This window comes from Tenrec ecaudatus, chromosome X (assembly GCF_050624435.1).
Source record: "Tenrec ecaudatus isolate mTenEca1 chromosome X, mTenEca1.hap1, whole genome shotgun sequence".
NCBI lineage: Eukaryota > Metazoa > Chordata > Mammalia > Afrosoricida > Tenrecidae > Tenrec > Tenrec ecaudatus.
In genome coordinates, this window is record NC_134548.1 from 123,500,842 (window position 1) to 123,522,308 (window position 21,467).

A 21,467-nucleotide genomic window follows, 5' to 3' on the forward strand; every position below is an offset into this window, starting at 1 on the left:
ATGAGTGGACACATGGAAAAATATGCAAGCTGTGAAATGGAGTGGGATCATACTCACAAACATATATAGGTTTGACAGGATATTTCTATATATGTATTTACTTATGCTGAAACTATATCCATGAATATGGTAAAGCATACAGAGGGAAGAGTTATGAAAACTTCTTAGACATAACCAAACATCTTGAGAGAATGAGTAACAGGTGTTGGGGGATCAGGAATATGGTTTTAGGGGACACCAAGGTCGATTGACATACCATAGGACACCAAGACAATGTTTTTTCTCTTTACTACAGTACTTTGGTGAGTAGCAAGTGGGGTCTTAATAATTTGTGAATGATCATCTAAGGTACAACTACTGGTATCTCCCTTTCTGGAGGAAAAAGGAGTGAAGAAAATTGAACATACATGGACACAATTAGTCTAATGGATGAATGGACCACACGAACATCAGTCTCTACAACCCTGAGACCAGAAGACCTGGTGCCTGGTTACTAATACCAATGGCTCTGAAAGTGATTACATTAGAAGGTCCTGGGAGGCCTAAATTCAGGCATGTACATGTGTAAATATACATATATATATACACATATACATATATATCTAATGAGAGAGGAATAGAACTATGTACTCATATCTATATGTTAAGAATTAAGGTTGCAGATGGACATTGAGCCTTGATTCAAGTATTCCCTTAACACAAGAACACTTTGTTCTAACAATCCGGCATTCTGTGATGCTCACCTTCCTGACATGATTGCTGAAGACAAAATGGGTGCATAGACAAATGTGGTGAAGAAAACCCAGCTATCAAAAGATATAAGTCTGGGGTCTTAAAGACTTGAAGATAAACAAGCGGCCATCTAGCAGGGAAGCAACAAAGCCCACATGGAAGAAGCACACCAGCCAGTGTGTCCATGAGGTGTTGATGGGATCAGGTATCAGGCATCTAAGACTCAGAATAAAACCATACCCAAGGAAAATGGGGGGATGGGGGAGCATTGAGTGGAGACCTAATGCCCATCTGTAGGCAATTGTATATCCCCTCACAGAGGGGTCACAGGGAAGAGATGAGCCAGTCAGGGAGCAGTGTATAACTGATGAAACACACAACTTTCCTCTAGCTCTTTGGTGCTTCTTTCACTCCACTATCATAGAACCCCATTCTACCTTACAAATCGGGTTAGACCAGAGCATGCACACTGCTACAGACACAGGGAATCCAGGATAGATAAAGCCCTCAGGGCCAACAAGGAGAGTAGACATACCAGGAAGATTAGGGGAGGATGGGGGGGAGAAAGGGAGAATCCATCACAGGGATCAACCTAGAACCGACCCCCAGGGGGACAAATAACAGAAAAGTGGGTGAGGGGCAATGGTGGACAATTTAATATATGGAAAAAATAATCTATAACTTATTAAGGCTTCATGAGGGAGGGTGGGTGGGAGAGGGAGGAGGAGGAAATGGGGAGCTGATATCAGGGGCTCAAGTGGGAAGAGAATGCTTTGAAAATGATGATGGCGGCATATGTTAAAAAGGGTAGCATTTACCCAAGGACAAAATTCAGAAGGGATAAGAAAGCAGGAGGATGCAAACAGGAAACACAGAAAAGAGATAATACTGAATTATAGGAAATACAAACATTGACATGAAATGAGATGTATAAAAAACATTAAGAGAAAACTGATATGTTCTCCTAACTCACAAGAAAATGGTTATTAAAATTAAATTGATCTATACTATTTTCTATATTAATGATACTATTGATAGAATCATCTTATGTCCCGTGGAGATGAGTTATAATATTTTCTATCATAAAATGATGACAATGTCTGTAAAGTGAGCCAGAGATACAGATAAACCATAGATTATGAATGGATCTGGGGTTCATATTAGTTGTAGCCTCAATCAAAGAATAATTAGTTCTTATGACATGACCCTACTCGCTATTATCTTTAATTAAGAGATCACTGAAAATATAGGTGCTATAAGAAATTGTGGTGAACAAACTAGATTGTTCCCACCTATCAGAAAGAACAGCATCTGGAGTACGTATGGATTGTGATAAGAGTTGAATGAGTCCCTAATAAAATGTTTAAAAAAAGACTAGCATCTGGGATCATAAGTGGAGAACAAATGTTTTGAGAATGAGGGTCACAAGTATACAAATGTGCTTTACACAATTGATGTATGTATGGATTGTGATAAGAATTGTATGAGCCCCCAATAAAATGATTAAAAAACAACCACACTCTCACCACTGGTCCTGAGGGTTTCATCTGTCCTGGATTCCCTGTATTTCCAGTTTCTATCTGTGCCAGTGTACATCCTCCAGTCCAGCCAGATATGTAAGGTAGACTTGGGATCATGATAGGGGGGAGGGGGGAGGAAGCATTCGAGAACTAGAGGAAAATTGTATGTTTCATTGTTGCTACACTGCACTCTGACTGGTTCGTCACCTCCCCACAGCCCTTCTGCAAGGGGAGGTCCAATTTCCCCCAGATGGGCCCTGGGTCCCCACACTGCACTCCCTCTCATTCACAATGCTATGATTTTTTTTTGGTCTTTGATGCCTGATACCTGATCCTTTCGATGCCTTGCCATCTCACAGGCTAGTGTGCTTCTTCCATATGGGCTTTGTTTATCAGTTAGATGGCCCCTTGTTTATCTTCCAGCCTCTGGGACCCCGGATTCTATATATTTTGACAGCTGGACACCGGGATATCTGCAGTGTGGAAGGAAGGTGAGGGAGAAAGGGGGAACAGATGACAAGGTCTACATATAACCTCCTCCCTGTGGGACGGACAGCGGAGAAGTGGGTGAGGGAGATGTTGGATGGTGTTAGTTATGATAAAATAATAATAATTTATAAATTATCAAGGGTTCAGGGGGAGAGGGGCGTGAAGAGGGAGGGAAAAATGAGGAGCTGATATGAAGGGCTCAAGTAGAAAGCAGGTGTTTTGAGAATGATGATGGCAACATATATACGAATGTGCTGGACACAAATGACGTATGTACGAATTGTGAAAAGAATTGTATGAGTCCCTAATAAAATGATTAAACAACAACAACAACAATAAAACACGTGGCAATCTAAGTGAGATGTCTGGCTAATCCACATGGAATATAAGCATGCCAGTCTATGTGATCCATGGATTGTAAATAATAAAAATCAAAATCCAAGGAGGGAATGGTATCAGAGCTTACATTCCGAAGGTTGCAGAAGGCCATAGATGACAGTGGGAGCCAAAATTCATTTGCAGGATCCCCACATAGATTAAGTCTCTGGTGAATCCCCTCTGACGAGATTCCAAATGTGTGAATAGCTATGCTATCATATGGACAGAATTCCAAAGCTGATTAAGGCTGAAGCAGTTAGGTTAAAATGTATCACCATAGCATTTGATCTCATTTTGGACCCATTTTAAAGTTGTTTCCATTTTTAATATATTCTGATTTCCTTTCTATGGAGATTTTTCTGTTTTCTTTTGTCATTGTTGTGGTTTTTTGGGTGTGTGTGTGTTTTATATGATTTTCTCTATATAAAATCTAGGATAGGTAAATCTACAGAGATGGTAACTGGATTAATAATTACTTAGGGGCATGAAAGGTGTGGTTAGGGGTAATAAGAAGCTAACAACAATGAGTATTAGAAAAAATGTTCTGAAATTGATTGTGGTGATGATTGCATAACTCTTTGATATGAATGAACTATTCAATTGTATGATATTTGAATGATAAAAAGTAAATGGACTAGGCTATAGTTTAAAAAATGAGCTTGTGAAACATCCTACAACATGGCTGAATCTGTAGGCCATTGTACTATTTGAAATAAGTACATCACAAAAAGACACATACTCCATGGTACCACTATTATAAAAGTAAAAAATGGATACACATATAGAAAGCAAAATTCTTTGATGGTTACCAGGGATGGGAGGGAAAGGGAAAGAGGATTACTTTCTCGTGAGTAGACACCTGTTAATTTTTGGTGAAAGGTTAAAACAGCCACAACTCAATGCCATCAAGTTGATGGTGATTCGTAGTGACCCTATAGGGCAGATTTGTGAGTTTCTATGACTCTAACTTTATGGGAGTAGAGAGGCAGGATCAAATATGGATGAAGTCAGCACCACTTGAGGAGGTAAAATACAAGGGGCTTAAACATTTTGGAGAAAAATCGCATTAAAATATATTGGAATTCATACACTAACTTTTTTGGTTTGGTTGTTAAATCATTTTATTGGGGGCTCATACAACTCTTAGCACAATCCACACAATGATTGAATCAGGCATGTTTGTACATATGTTGCCTTCATTCTTTTCTAGACATTTACTTCCTATTGAGCCCTTGGTATCAGCTCCTGTTTTGGTTCCCCCTTCCTTGCCTCCCTCATTATCCCCTAATAAATTGTACATTTTCATCTCTCACACTGACTACTGTCTCCCTTCCCCCATGTTTTCTGTTGTTCTTCCCCCTGTAGAGGGATGTATGGTTATGAGTTGATCATTGCGATCGGTTCCCCCTTTCTCCCTTCCTCTCCCCCTCTTCTCCGTACCCTTCTGGTATCACTATTCCCACTCCTGTTTCTGGATTCTGTGTGTCATGAGCTCCCATCTCTTTTCTATCTCTGTGTGCATGCTCTGGTCTAGTCTGAATTAAGAATCAGCACTGGGGTCATGATACTGGGGGGCAAGAGGAGGGCTGAGGAAGCCTCAAAGAACCAGAGGAATAGTGTGTATTTCATCAATGCTTTACTGAACCCTGGTGACTCATACCTTCCCTGTGGCCCCTCTGTGGGGAGATTGTTCCATTGTCTACAGATGAACTCTGGGTCTTTGCTCCAACCTCCCTCATTCTCAACAATATGTTTTTGTTTGTTATGTGTCTGCTGATGCCTATTACCCAGTCCCTATGACTCCTCATGAACGCAACAGCAGTGTGCTTCTTCCATGTGGACTTATTGCTTCACTGCTGAATGGCAGCTTGTGTAATTTCAAGCCTTTAAGACCCCAGATGCTATATCTTTTAATAGCCAGGCACCAACTACCTTCTTCACCACATTTATTTATGCCGTTTTGTCTTCAGTGATTGTGTTGGGAGGGTGAATATCTCAGGCTGCCAATTTATTAGAACAACGTGTTCTTGTATTGACGGAGGGTGTGACCAGAGGCCCGAAGTCTATCCCCTACCTCAACATACACTAACTTTTTGAACTCTTGCTTATATCCACATATATAACAAACAACAGAGGGAGCATTATTATGGAGAATTCTGAGGAATATCCAAACAACCTGTAGGATTGAGTTACAAGTTAAAAGGCCATAGACTCAGGCCATAGTCAATTGGCATAATATAGTTCACAAAGGCACTGCTTTGCACATTGGTACAGTGACTTGTTGTAATGTCTTAAAAACTTGGGAGCTACCATGCAAGATACAAGGATTGGTTTCTACTTATATGGACCAAAAGGGAATGAAGAAAATCAAAGACTCAAGAAATAAATTAATTCATGGGACTATTAGCTAGCCCACACAAAACACAACTTCTTCTAATCTGACACCAGAAGAACTAGATGGTGCTCTGCTCAGGGACATAATAGAAAGTCCTGGATAGAAGAGAAGAAAAATGTAGAACAAAACTAAAAGTCCTAATAAAATCCCAACGAATTGGGCTATATGAGGCTAAAAGAACTCCAAATGCTATTGCCCTAAAATATTCCTTAAACAAGTAATCGAGGCTCTTTCTGCAGGTCACGTTTTTAACCAAATAATAGATTGGCTTATGAAATAAACAGTAGTGCCCCATAGTAATAACCTCCTATAGACAATGAACTACATGAGACCAAACAGTGACCATTTACCCCAAAACAAAGGTGATGAGGCAAGTAGGGAAGGGAAACTTGATCAATGGAAAAAGAACAAACCAAAAGGAAATGAGAATGTTGACACATTGTAAAAATTATAACACAGAAAAATTCTATGAAGAGTATTAAAGGGGAATCAGCCTAATTTTATGTGTAAACTTTTACCTAAAACGTAATAATATTTTTAAAAGTGAAAGGATTGAGCAATAATATAATCCTTTATCTTCTTGAAATGAATCCCTCCAAATTACTAAAATTACATAATTAGAACAGCAATAACTAGCTGTTACAATAACCCACACCATATTGAACCTTCCCGGATGGTTTGTTAGAGTACATATAATATACAAGAAAAAGGTTAGATGTTATTCAAATATTTTAGAAACAAAATAATTACACCTACCTTATAGGAAAAGAAATGCTATTCTCTAGCTAATTTGGGAAAACCTACCGTATATACTCGAATATAAGCCGACCCGAGTATAAGCCAAGGTACCTAATTTTTACCTTATTACCTAGGGAACCAGAAAAACTGATTGACTTGAGTATAAGCCTAAGGTGGGAAATGCAGGATGTGAATCACAGAGACCAGAGGGGAGAGACGGAGAGCAGCCACAGACACATCCTTACCAGTTCAGCTGCCAGCATAAGTGAATCATTATGGGTGCTTCTGCGAATTGGAGCCATCCACTTCATAGGACGGCTGATTGGTTAGATGTGAGTAAACAAGCATTCAACGCCCTGCAGTGTCAGCGGGGTACCACTGACCCTTGTATAAGCTAAAAACCTCGGCTTATAAACAAGTTTATACGGTACTCATTTTTTGAAAGATTTGCTCAGGGATCATTTGTCTGTACAGTATAGTCTGTTAAATCTAGTTTAAGCTTTTGTTTTATCATGAAAGTTAGGAAAGTCCAAAAATAACAGTATACACTACCCACAATTACAAAAATTTCAGATTTATATTTTGCCATGGTTTTATATTTACATTCTTTTTATTGTGTACCTTGATTCCTCATGTACCGTTCTGTTTCACTTATCCTGATAGGGCTGATCTCGCGTCGTCTATTCCCTATACTACTCCTTACTGTTTTTTTTTAAAAGAAAATTCCAAAAGTATAATTTCATAATTCAAGTATTTGATTAGTAAATACATCATTATGTATCTTTAAAAGATAAAGACCTTCTTAAAGGAAAATAATCACAATAGAGTTTCACATCTAAGATTAACAGTAATTTACAATATTATCAAGTACTATATTCAAAGGAGCTCTGGCGGTGTCATTGGCAGTATGCAGACTGCCACATTGGGTAAAAACTGTGGGGGGAAAGTGCATAAAAATATTCCACTGTCTTTTAATTCCATTTTCATGAATAATAATAAATAACAGCAACACTTATTCAACAGTACTTGAAATACCTGCTTTATTTCCTTTTGCTTTTGAAGAAGTTTCTGGCTGAGGAACAGTGATCCTATAAAGGATGGGGAAGATCACAAAGAATTATAAAAAGAGACTTTAAATGGTCAAAGCAAAACAAAAAACAAGCACCAACAAAATCCACTAATGAACTGGTTCCATTCAGAGTTTATTCTAATTCAATAATATAAAATTATGAAAGCTTGTGTTTAAAGGGAGGAATTACAATTTTAAGAAAAACATACTCATAATTAGAAGCAAATGTTTATTTATAATGTAATTCAAATGATACAATAGATTTAATTTTCTTTTAGGGGGTATCTCATTAAAAAATGCCAACTTTTTTAAAGTATTAGTTTAACTAAAATATATTTTCATTCTCTATAATGGGAATTTAAAAATTATTGGTATGGTCTAATTTTCATGTGTGGCTTGTTAAAATATGCTATAAAACAATCTAGCTCATTTTCCTATCCTAATTTCTTACCATCGCTCGCCTTCTTCACTGTCAAGATCCGAGCTTTGCTCATGGTTTTCTGAAATTCCTATTCTGTTTCAAACCTTCTGCCTGGTCAGCTTATTTATCCTTTAAATTTTTGGTCAGGCATTACTTGTTATCTGAAGCATCCTTGATCTCAAGATTACCTATTCCTTGTGTAAACAACCCTAACCATCCTGAATGAACTTCTGTCATAGCATTTATCAAACTGACTTGAAATTACTGGTTTGTAAGCCAAACTTGTCTATCAGAATAGAAATTCTGGACAGGTATCGGCTTAATTTTATTAATTTTTCCCTCTACATGTGTTATATACTCAATAGTTGTGTATTAAGCTGAAGTGAATTGAAGAAATGGGTACATATTGTGGTGGTTATATAATCTGTTGAAGGGGTGGAGTTTAGCTTGTAAATTAGGTCGCAGCTTGATGGGAGGCCCTAAGGAGATAAATGGCTCATTGGAGGCGGGATACAGGCTCACTCCCTAAGGCATCCTAGTTGACAAGACACATGGAGTTACTCTAAAGCCCTGGAGTTAAAGGAGCCATGCGGAGACCCCTGCTAGCACTAAGATGCCTCTACCAACACTGGATCCACAAGACTTTCCACCCACTGGCCTGTGATCCTCCTGCATTCAAGGTCTTAGCATGTGTTTTGTGAGTCTGAAGAGGAATTTATAGATTGGTATCAGACATATGGGCTGATATTGGACTTATGGACTTGATCTGGACATGGCTGGGATGTTTTCTTAATGTATAATTACTCTTTATATGAAGCTCTTTTATTACATATATGAGTGTCTATGATATTGTTTCTCTAGTCAACCCAGACTAGCGTGCATACTATTTTGAAGTCAAGTTTTTATAAGGAAAGATCATTCATTTTATATAGAGAGTTTTTGGTATATTCCTGTGCTAAATTTTTCCATTGTTATATTTCCAAAACTAAAGGTATGAAGTGAAACAGAAAGATCATATTGTAGAACGCCACAAAGTATGGCTTAACATTTTTATTGATGGGCTATTTGTTTTCCAATAGGAATGCTCTTCATGACATTATTCAGTTATTCATGAACTAAAAAGCTGCAGCTTGTAAGAAGCCTGTACTTAGCCATATAACTCTAAAATAAATAAATATTGTATAGTAGTTTCAAACTTCTTCAATGAATCAAAACAAGCTATTACTGGAAATTAGTCCTCAGACAATATCAACCCCAACATGCGTCTGTCTGCATCTGTAAAGCTTTACAGTCTCAGAAACCCTCTATAGTGTTGATATGAGTTGGAATGAAGTCAATAGCAGTGCGGTAGATTTCGGGTAAGGTAAATCTACTCACTGCCATAAGTCAGTGCTGACTCACAGCGACCCAGGTGGATTTCTAAGACTGTAACTATGTACAGGAGTAGAAAACCCAGTCTTTTCCCAGCAGAGCTATTGGTGGTTTTGAACTGCCGACCATGCGGATTGCATTCCAACATGTAACACTACTTCACCAGGGCTCCATAAAGTAAATCTAAATAATTAAAAAAATAAATAGTTAAATAACATGCATTTTAATAGCCTAACATATCTTGGTTGTATATATATTTTTAAGTATGGTTATGAAAAGATCCCCCAAGCCACTGAAGATAAAATGACTCATTTTCTGAATTCTAACATTATCATTATATTTAATGGAAATTTTTTAATTTGCTTGGGACATTTTCTCTGGAATATGTAATCATTCATTTGTATGACCTAGATATCTTAAAAGCGAGGAGTTAGTTGGACAAGTAACCTACAAGAAGTAGAACTAAAGAATGTCTATGGGTATCAACTGAAGAAATGACAAACAAGAAGGAAGACAAATGAAAAGAGAAGAAGAGTAGAAAGATAAGAGGATACAAAGCAATGCGATGACATGATGGGTAGTGGCAGAACACTATAAACATTATTTCAAGGGCTACAGGTCATATTCTAATTTTGCCTTTATCATCACCAATGTCACACACTATAGTTGTTAGGTGCTGTTGAGATGATTCCAACAGAAGGAAACACTGTCAGGTAATACAGAACCCTTACACCATTATTTTGTTTGAGCTCTTTGCTGCATCTAATGTGTCAATCCATCTCATTAAGGATCTTCCTCCTTTACGCTGACCATGAACTTTACCAAATGTGATGTCCTTCTCTAGGGACTAACCCCTTCTTAATAGTGTATCCAAAGTACATGAGATTGAGTTTCGCCATCCTTGCTTCTCCTATCATTTATCATTCTCTCATCTATATAGCAAGACTATAATTAATATCATAGTGTTATACATGCAAAGAAATGAAAGGTATTGTATGTATATACACATGTACATACACACATACATATATACAAATATAGATCCTTTATTTCATATCTTCTGAATGTTAGATTCCTCATTTGTAAAATTGAGGTAATTATGCTGCACCTAACTCACAGGGATACAAAAAATCAAAGGAGGTAACATAAGAGACCTTGTTTTGTATATCAAAATGCTATATACTAAAGGAATATTTTCAATGCCTCCTTTTAAGAAAAGCAGTAGACAATTAAAAATTTTTTAAATTTAAAATCCCAGAAAATAAGCAAGTTTTGAGAGTTTGTTCCTATAAGCAATATAGAAATTCAAGGGCAAGTCAAAAAGTATTGCTATGAAATAATAGACTTTTATTAAACAAAAATAGGAAAATGTAAAGCTATTATTTCTTGACACATCATCCATCTAGGTCTATATACTTCTGAAGGAGGTATTACCATCTCTCTAATCCTTCCTGAAAATTTCTGCAGCCTTTTGGCTCTGAGCAACACCATGGTGGTCAGCAAGAACAACTGCCTTACAAAAGATGGCAAAAAGGGAGCTAAGAAGAAAGTGGTTGATCAATTTTTAAAGAAATATTGGTATGATGTGAAAGTACCAGCTATGTTAAATATAATAAATATTGGGAAAATCCTAGGGACCAGAACTCAATGAACCAAGATTGCATCTGGTGGCTTCAAGGGTTGGATATCTGAAGTGAGCCTTGCCGATCTGCAGAATGATGAAGTTGCATTTAGAAAATTCAAGCTAATGACCGAGGCTGGTTAGGTTAACAACTGCCTGACTAACTCCCATGGCATGGATTTTACGCATGACAAAATGTGCTCCTTGGTCAAAAAATGGCAGACCGTGATTGAAGCTGATGTTGACATCAAGACTACCGATGGCTATCTGCTTCCTCTGTTTTGTTTTTGTTTTACTAAAAAATGCAACAATCATTTGAAAAATCTCTTACAACCAGCACCAACAGATCCACCAAATCTGAAAAAACATGATGGAAATCATGACCAGAGATGTGTCATGACTTGAGAGAAGTGATTCCAGACAGCACTGGAAAAGACATAGAAAAGGTTTTCCAATCTATCCTCTCTGTGATATGTTTGTCAGAAATGTAAAAACGCTGAAAAAGGCTGAGTTTGAATTGGGAAAACTCATGGAGCTTCATGAAGGCATAGTTGTTCTGGAAAAATTACTGGAGATGAGACAGGTGCTAAAGTGAAACGAGCTGATGCTATGAGCTACGGGTTCAAGATCTGTTTAAAATTCAGACTTGTAAAATAAAAGATCTTATTTAAATTTACAACATATCAAAATGATACTTTGGGCATCCTCGAGAGATTGAAATTGTGTTTCTTTGAAATGTTCCTCATGTTTGGGAAACAAAAATAAGTCAGAAGGGGTAAGATAGGGAAGTAAGGTGAATGGGGTATGGTTGCCTAATAAAATTCACATAGGACAGCCTTTGCTGTCTTGAAGAATAACCAGTTGCATTGTCATGATGGAAAAAACTTTTCTTGGTATAACTTTCCTGACTTTTTCTTCCCACTGTTGTTTTAAATTTTCTTAAAATATTTTTTTCTAATAAGCTCCTGTGATATTCCTGTGTCCTCTGAGAAAATTAATTAAGACTACCTTTTTGAAATCCCAAAGAACAATAGCCATATCCTTCTGAGCCTTGAATTTAATGGGTTTAGCAGATCGCCTTGGAAGTCACGGTTTTGATTGAACCTTTTTTTTTCATTTTCATGTTTTAAGACACTTGAATGAGACTAGGAACACATGTCTGACTGAGATAACTTGTCTGTAGTTATCCAGTGACCACATAGATAGTTTGAGCACATTTTGTTTAGGATAAACTTTTGCATGTATAAACTAGATCCCCCGTAGTAAAACTTTTTGACTTGCCTTCATAGTTTTGAATGATTAAAAATCTTCAGTATTTTGAGATCATTCATTTAAATTAGCAAAGGATTTTCAGGTAATAAACATTATTTAAAAATTTTTCCTATAAGGCATTCTTTTCTTGGAAGCTCACTGCTATCGAGTGCATTCCAACCCATCATGAGAGACTTTATAGGGCAAGCTAGAATTGCACCTCTGGGTTTCCAAATCTATAGCGCTTTATGGGAGTGGAAAGCTTCATCTTTCTCTTGTGGAGTGGTTGGTGACTTCAAATTGCTGACCTTGTGGTTAGCACCCAATAAGTAACACATTTCTCACCAGGGATCCTTAAGATTACAATAGAAATGTAAAAAAAATTCTGTATTTAAACTTTGTTTAAGCTTTATATTGTTTGTTTGTTCTTTCAGTTTATAGAATACAGGCAGTCCCTGGGTTACAAATGAGATCCACTTCTAAATGTATCTTTAAAACTCTATCAAGACTTCAAACTGGTTATACCTAGTTCAGTCATGGCCATAGGCCATCACTAAACCAGATTCAAAACTTTAAAGTTACAATAAATGGTAAAGATCATCAGAATAGGAAAAGTTACAGGCTAGAATCCTGCTATAAATTTAAATATCCTTTTTACAGCATCAAAATAGTTTCCCTTCAAAATATGAACATATTCAAAAGCAGGGCTGTCACTTACAAAGATGCTGGTACCCTGCTCAAAGATGGTGCCACCACACTCCAAGATGGCTTGTCCTTTCCCCATACCCCAAACTCATAAATGGCAGATGACCATGCTGTTGGAATGTGTCTTGCTTTCCCACAGCCCTGCCAAAAATCCAGTCTCATGCATCGGGTTCCTGCAAGGCAGTCGTTATGACTTTTCTAAATATCCCATTCCAGGGCTCCCAGCCATAATTGTTCCCACCCTCAGTATTGTACCACACCTGCCAAATGATAAAACATTGGGTTTGTTCCCGCTTTGCTTTGCTGTGTTTGACAGAATCAGTTTAAAGGGAAAGTAGGGTTTGTCCATCAATTGGATATTCATAACCTGGGGACTGCCTATAAATATTATCAATAGAATAAAATCAAGAGGGTTTAAAGCCCTTTAACTATTTTATTTCTTAAGCATTTGATTTTGAATGAGCTACTGGATTTTGACTACACTAAAAAAATCCAAAAGAGCAATATATGATACTTTATACTGTCTATTTCTTTGAATTAAAATGTTGGTTGATAAAATCTCTTAAACGGTTACATTTTCTTTTACTATACCAATAAAAGCCAGACAAGCAGGTGATACATTAGAGTTAGCAGACAATTAATCTAAAAAATCTATACTTCATATGCTCAAAAACAGAGGGGGAAATGGACAAAATGTAGGAAAAGAGACAAAAAGATAAAACCATAAAAGAACCCTGAAAAAAGGGATTGAATCCATTTTTAGAAATGGAAAATCACACAGCTGAAGTAAGAATTCAATGAATTGTCCCTGTGGATTTCTGAGACCATAAAAAGCCTCATTGGTTTCACTTAGGGCGGCTTGTGGTTTCAAACTGTTGACCTTATGGTTAGAAACCTGAGTAATCCATTACACTACCAGGACTGCTATGCAAGCACTTGGCAAATAAATGCAAACTATAACGTTTTGTGCTAAAATGAAATGCTTTAAATGATACACTTAAAATAAATATTTTAAATGTTTGTGATATGTGAGAAGTGTGCAATTTACCTTGCAGAAAGTAATTTGAGCTTTTGTCTAGCTAAACCCACACCTGAGGTCAATAAATGGGAGCTTGCCAGACCCACAAGAGACACCTGCAGGCTCAGTGCAAAACCTTGGGAGGAATGGTAAAATCTATCATAGCCATGTGGGGAGGTCAATAAGAGCCCTGACCTCAACGGCTCAGATGGGGTTCATGGTTGATGACTAGGCTCTCTGGGATATGGAAGCTACATGAGGTGACCTCTCCCAGATCTCACTCTATGTCTCTTTGTTTGTATCCGTTTTTTGGCGGTAATAAATCTGTAGCTGCAAGTATTGTATAAACCCCAAAGCAAACCCAATGTCATTGAAATAAATGCCAACTCGTAGTGACTCTATACAGAGTTTCTGAGACTAAATCTGCAGACAGATTGCCTCATCTTTCTCCTGAGGAGTGGCTGATGGGTTTGAACAACTGACCTGATGGCTAGTAGCCCAATGCCTAACTGACAGCACCACCAGAAGTTCTGAAGTATAATATACTTTCCGTGAATTCTGTAACTTCTTCTAGTGAATTAACAGTCCAGGCCTACAGGAGCAGTGAGAGCTACCAAGGGCTGGTGGTAATCTGAAAGAACGTGGCCTTTTAACCTGTGACCTCATCTCAACCCTACAGTACAGAGTAGAACTGCTCCTGGGGGTTTACAGGAGTAGAAAGCCTCATCTTTCTCCCGTGGACTAGCTGGTGGTTTCAAACTACTGACCTGGTGGTTAGCAGCCCAAGTGCATAATCACCATGGTACCAGGGCTCCTTGATGGCAGTGAGAATATGTGAACTGTGACTCAACTCTGAGTGACTATGGTTGAGAGAGACAGGGTGCTTTTGACAAAGTTGGTGAAATTGAATTCATGCTGATCCTTACTGGGCAAATACCAGTGAGGGTGGGGTTGACACACTGTGCCCCTTGCTTAGTGTGGTATGTATATTGTTCCATAATTCCTCATTTTACACTTGATCTTAGCCAAAAACCCAAGAAGGGATATGTATCTCTTAATTTTAAACATATTTCAATTATCTTGCTGAGCATTGCAGACTAGGAGGCTTCTACTATAACAGATCATTTTATAGGTCAGAAATAGAACCCAAAGGAGAAAATCAAAAGCGGTACTTTAAATGACTTACAGTCTAGCATCTGCGTCTTTCTGAGCTCTCATTCTCTTGCTCAGACTCACAATTGTAGATGCACTATGAGAACTCCAAGGACTCACAGGTTCGCCATTTCTATAATAGTATCCATGGCCACTTTCCCGACTTTCACTGTCTCCTCTTGCTGCTCTTGAGGGTAGATTAGCATGCTAAAATCAGCAATTTAGAGAACATATTTAAAACTCATTCTCCAAAATGATTTCTCCTTTCAAAGAAATTTCACATAAAAAATCATCTTGAGAGTTATGCTCGGAATCTGAATTCACAACAGTGCTTTCATGAAGATGATTTATCCATATCCACTTAGTAAGTATTTGAAAAATAAATAAAACCCCAGATCTTTCCCCCTTATGCTTGTATAGTGGAGAAGTTTAATTAGATGACCCTTTCCATAGGAGCAGGAACAATCTGAATATATAATTTTAAAATATAGACTCATGGGATAAATTATCTTGATTGTGTCTAGACTCCAGAACTTCTTTTTAGACATTTTAGCCTACAATAAGCACTGCCACCTCTTATAGACCCGAACTAAGATTCCCATGCCAAATATATAGAGGTTAAACTTCCTGGGGAAGAAGCTTTTCTGTAGGTCTGGCCTGCACAGAAAGTGGGAAAGGAATCATATATTTGTATGTTACCAGGACATTTAAATACATAATCCTAATAGACTCAAATTATGCAGAAAGGAAACACAAGACACCAAAAGCCAAATCAAGATACCAAGTATTGAGAAACTTGGGCGATGTCAGATGTTTAGCTTAGCCTGTCCAAAAAGAAATGAAAGAAAAAGGAAACAAAGGCCCAAATGAACGTTTTAATTCATACCGGTATGTTTACATCATTAAGAGTGAATACATGTGTGTTCTGAATCAAATATACAAGGTACCACTTACAATTATCACAGTGCTTTCAGAGATACACTATTAATTCTCTGGAATCATACCTGAAGTGTTTCTGATGCTGAAGTACTTTGAGGTGCACCTCTATGGGGGAAATACCTTATAACAGTAATTATCCCCTGAATTGCAATACGCTTTTGTTCCCTATACTGTAAGTTTTCAATTGTCTTCCTCACTTCACTTATAGCTATCAAGAGCGATTCAACTGCAAAAGAGTAACACCAAGGAAATTGTAAGGTTTAAAGAACTGAAATTATAAAAACAAAAATTAGATTTGCAATGCAATTCTACAAAATAAATTTTAAAACTTGCTACATTAACCTAAAATTGTAAGGTTGCATTTATATTTGGCATCCCCTTAAGTAATCTGTGTAAAATAAGCAAAATATTTTTGATCAGTTACATAATAATACAGATGTCCAGTCTGGAGTCTTGATTTGCAACAAAACTTTTACATATTAAAACTGATTTGTATATCATATTTCAAACAAGTAAGTGTTGATTAGACCCTGCCTGGGAATACACATTTTAACCATACACTATACACTGCTAGTGTGATAAAATATAAGAGGATGTCAATATTTAGGTAAGTCAGCATTTTCAAGTTTCTGTTTTTCAAACACCACAAAATTATCCTATAGCTTACCAAAAAACATAGCTATGTCAATATTTTCAAGGATGATATTTTAATTTTATTAAAAAATAAATTAACAGTAGGACTTTGAGAGTACTTTAATTCAAAGTCAGCATCTCATTTACTTTGGCACCATCCTTATTTAAAGTTAACACTCAGTGTGTTATCTGTAACATTTATAATTCCATAAGAACAGCATAATACTCTTGCCATCATCTGACTATCCAATGGCTCAGCATCTATTTTAGATACCTTTGGTCTCTCATTTAATTTCATAGGAATTAAGATCTACCAAGGCCAGATCTGATCTCAATGGCATTAAACCAGGATATTATTTCCAGGTTGTCATCTTCTGCATTCTGAATTTTAAAAATAATCTAATTAAAAATCAAAACACTAAATTTTAGGAGGCATGACATGAATTTTCATGTCTACGTAAACACAGATTGATTCTCCGTAAGGGTCAGTGCACTTTGTATCATTTAAATAATATAAGTAAAAAACAAAGTTGACAAATTGAAAGAGTATATAAAGCTATATTAATACCTTTAACAGAACTACTATACTTTGAAAATGTCTCCGGTACTGGTGGATAGGGGTAGTATCCACCAAACACAGTATTCTTCATTTCTTCAGACCACCTCTTTCCTTTCACCCAATGAATAAAGTTTTTGACCTTGGCATCATGGGCACAAGGCTGGTCTTTGGGATCTTCTTGCACAAGTGGATAATTCATAAAGAAAATGAAAAAGAAAACATCTCTATAATACACTGGACAGACTTTTAAAAACATACAAACAATTTAATATCAGAATCGTTTTTCTGTCATTAAGAAAGACAGTCAAATTTACTTGCTTACTATGTTGTAGAAAAGTATATCTAACATGCATACAAAAATTACTCAAATTCTGCAAGAAAATCCAAAATCAAGAAGGAAGGGCAGACATGCCAGAGTTTAAGTGGAATCATCTGTCAGCTAGCTACCAAACAAAGAAACCAAACTCACAGGCATCAATTCCATTCTGATTCACAGTGACCCAATAGGACAGAGTAGAACTGTCCCTGTGCATTCCCAAGACTATAAATCTTTACCGGAGTAGAAAAACCTCATCTTTCTGGTGGGGAGACACTGGTGCTCTCAAACTGATGACTGTACTTATTAGGCCAAAGCACAGCCTATTATGCCACCAGGGTTATAGGATGCAGAAAAACTACAAGAAAACAACAACAACGAATAATCTGAAACGTTCTAACTATCCCAATGTTGGAATATTTTTAAAAAGCATCTACTAACCTGGAGGTAGGGCACTATGTGGCACTACTAACCAAGCAAGGTCAGCGGTTCAAACCCAGCAGCTGCTCAGTGGGAGAAGGGTAAGACTACCTACTGTTGTGAAGATTTATAGTCTTGGAAACCCTATGTAGTGTCCTTATGAGTCAGCATCAACTTAATGTTAGTGGAGTATGATATCACATATAAACTACCTATAAATATATGGCTCAATATTTAAATTTTGTCTTAAAGAATACTAAAATTTTGTTTTAAAATAGACTAGTGGTTTTAAAAAACACCAGATGTTTTATTGTGAATTGGGTGAAAGTTTACAAAGCAGATCAGTTTTTCATTAAATGACCCACACACATTTTGCTTAATCTCATTGACTCTAATCCCTTCAGTATAGCATCACTTATCCCACTTCTTCCCTGGGTTTCTTATTCCCATTCTTTCTTTCCTAACTTTCTGCACTTTGCCTTTGGGTAAATGCTGCCCTTCCAATCTCTAATGGTTGATCTCTGTGTCAATGTCTCCCTCACAGACCAATCGATTGTGTGGGTGCAACCTTGAGGGTGAGTTCATATCAAGACTTGAAGGGTAACTAAAGGTCATGGTCTTAGGGGTTCCAGTTTGCATAAAATCAGTAAGCCTGGGCTTTTTTATTTCTTAGAGCATATTTAAAATTCCATATTTATACCTGATATGATTAGTATTTACCAAACAAGAACTTGGCAAATATGTGTATGAAACCTTTCCTATGCATCTTCTTTTGCCAAATGTCCTGCTTACCAACATGGTAACATTCTTGTAAACATTCTATTCCACATTAATCTATCATTGTCTTATTTGGTAAATCTTGTCTTTTTTTTAACCTTGTTATTAGATGGAATAGAGAAAAATAATGTGCTCATAAGCAAGTAGTAAGGCTCATCTTGCTATATAAATAAAATGAGTCTGAGGCTAAAATCTGATAGTTTATATTTAATTTAGTATTTTAAAATATTGTTAAGTGAATGGTGGTCTAGGGCCTACTATTTTTAGATATATCAAGCAATTTATAATTATCTATATTCTACATCAAGAAATGTTAATGTTACTGAAAACATAGAAGCTTCATTCTATGGTGAGTTACAAACATTGCTTTAATCATAAATAATTCAGGAGCAATCTATTCCATAGCACAAATAGTCTTTGTTAAAACGTTCTTCCAGCAATAACATTGGAGGGAGGCATTTTCAAATAAAGCTATGTAAGGTTGAATGTCCTACAGGTTCTAGTGAAGAGAAAATGTATTTCCAATAAAATGTACATAAAAATATACTCACCAGTGACACTTATTCTACTATTATTTGTAGTAATGAGGTAAAGCAGTTTAGGCTCTTGATCACTATTTTTCATGACTTTCAACTGTGTACATATGAAATATGTCACTGCAGAGAATGAAAACATATAAAATGACTTTCCTATTTCAAAGGGGACATACTGAGATCAGGGCCTATTACAATGCTTCTCAAACTTAAAAGAGCATAATGAAATGGACATTTCTTAATTTCAAAGTTCCAGAGGTTAATATGAAAATATAAATTGAGTCAGAAGACCTTAGGCTGGGCTTAGAGATTGTAATAAACACATACTGATGCTAACAATAAACTCATAGGTTCCACTGACCACACTTGAAGAAATAAGGACACAACAGTTATTAGCTTATTTTTGTATGAGAACTCTTTCCATTGCTAAATTACAAATGTATTTAACTGAAGTCATTTGCTTGTTGCACACCTGAAGGGTACAAGATTTATTGTAACGGGTAGACAACGAAGTTTTCAACAGTTATTTCTACAAAATAAAATCTTACTTCATCCATGATGTGTTTACTGATCAAACCAATCTAACCAACCATAAATTACTCTGACTTCTTCCAGCAGAAAAATTTAGAGTGCATTAAATTGTATTTGCTTATGCAAGTGTTTTTATGTCTTTGTGTGTTTATCTTAATCACATATTATCTAACATGTTATATAACACCTATTAATTTCCTTCCCATCTTGTTAACTAACTTGAAAGATTTTTTTCAGTTCCCTGAAAATGAGATCTTTAGACTTCAGCTATATGTATTGTCTTTTTAAAAAATTCTCTATTTATTTTTTAACTTTTTCTTGTGAATTAGGTGAAAATTGACAGAGTGAATCACCAGTTTGACATTCCGTAATTCATACGCATTTTGTTACAACTTAAATGCATTTTCAAAAGCTTTGGATTGTTAAGCGAATCGACAAGACCAGAAGTTGGTTCTTTGAAAGGATTGATGCAATCAACAAACCACTGGCAAATCTAACAAAGGAAAAGCAAGGGAAGGTGCAAATAGCATGAATAAAAATTGAAATGAATAACATCACAAGAGAATTAGCTAAAACCAAAAGGACAATTACAGAACCTATGAAGAACTATATCAAATGGGAAGACATAGAAGTCACTGAATTTCTAGAAACACACTACCAACTGAAAGTAAGTGCACTGAAGTGTAAAATTTGAACAGACAGACCCCTAACAAAAGAAAAAGTTGTGTAGGCCAATAAAAATTCCCCGATGGCTTCACTGGTGAAGTCTACTAAACACTGAAAGAAGAGTTAACATCAATTCTACTTACATTATTCAAGAACACAGAAAAGGATTGAATACTTGAGCTATGAAGCAAGATAAAACCCATAGCAAAGCCAAGCAAAGATACCACTAAAAGAGTAAACCATAGACCAATATCCCTTATGCATATAGATGTAAACATTCATAACAAAATCCTAGATAATAGAACTCAACAACATATAAAAAATACTACATCATGAGCAAGTGAAATTCACAACAGGTACATGAGGATGGTTCAGCATTAGAAAACGAATCAATGTAATCTAATGCATAAATAAAACAAAAGAACTATTTGACAAATTCAAGGAAATGCATTTGATAGTATCTTAGGAAAATGCATTTGATAACATGCAAAACCAATTCCCAATAAAAACTCTCCCTAAAATAAGAACAGGAGGAAAAGTCCATAACATAATTAAGAGGATATGAGAGTAAGTAAAAGAGGATTGCTACTATAGTTCCAATTCGTATATGCGTGGGGTGATTTCAAAGAAAACACCTTTAACTATGTCTCTGCAGTCAGTGGGCGACTACAGACACTGTAGTCCTCTTAGTATTATTCTTGTCTTCCTCTTGTTAAATCCACTGACACTGAGTTGACTCCAACTCATAAAAGCCCTCTTTAGGTTTCTGAGGCTATAAATGTTTATGGGAGCTGACAACTTACTTTTTGTCCTGGTTGCCTAGTTATGGTAATTGGGGGAAAAAGGGCACAATCAAAACAGTGGCTTCTGAGGGGATTTACTGAGCCAGTTAAATTCAAGGCAGAGACATCAGCTCAGAAGGATATGACAAATGTTTGGAGATTCCAAAGGTGTCATCTTGATAATTACTTGAAGGGCACAAAATTTCTTATGAAGAAGTTCAGTCCCTCAAAGATGCCAAAACTGCCATTTTGATGTGTTGTAAATCAAAGAATACAGAATTCCTTAGGGGAAAGGCTAAACCAAAACAAACAAACCCAAGAGAGGTTGGTGAGTTTGAACTGTTGACTTTGTAGTTAGCAGTCCAGATGGGAATACCACTTTCAGATGTGTAATGACCTAGATGAAGTAGAGATAGAGGAACAATAGCTTAACATTTTATTGTCGCTGTTT

General features: G+C 36.5%; 1 protein-coding gene across 1 annotated transcript in view; it reads right to left on the bottom strand.

The window, feature by feature from the left end:
- RADX (RPA1 related single stranded DNA binding protein, X-linked) overlaps window positions 1-21,467 on the bottom strand; it is a 55,354-nt gene that overhangs the window by 15,578 nt on the left and 18,309 nt on the right. The window contains exons 7-11 of the mRNA XM_075538445.1: window positions 19,056-19,160; window positions 17,001-17,165; window positions 15,865-16,025; window positions 14,895-15,067; window positions 7,288-7,340 (exon numbers count right to left, since the gene is read on the bottom strand). Coding sequence (XP_075394560.1) covers window positions 7,288-7,340; window positions 14,895-15,067; window positions 15,865-16,025; window positions 17,001-17,165; window positions 19,056-19,160 — 657 coding nt within the window. The remainder of the gene's footprint in view (window positions 1-7,287; window positions 7,341-14,894; window positions 15,068-15,864; window positions 16,026-17,000; window positions 17,166-19,055; window positions 19,161-21,467) is intronic.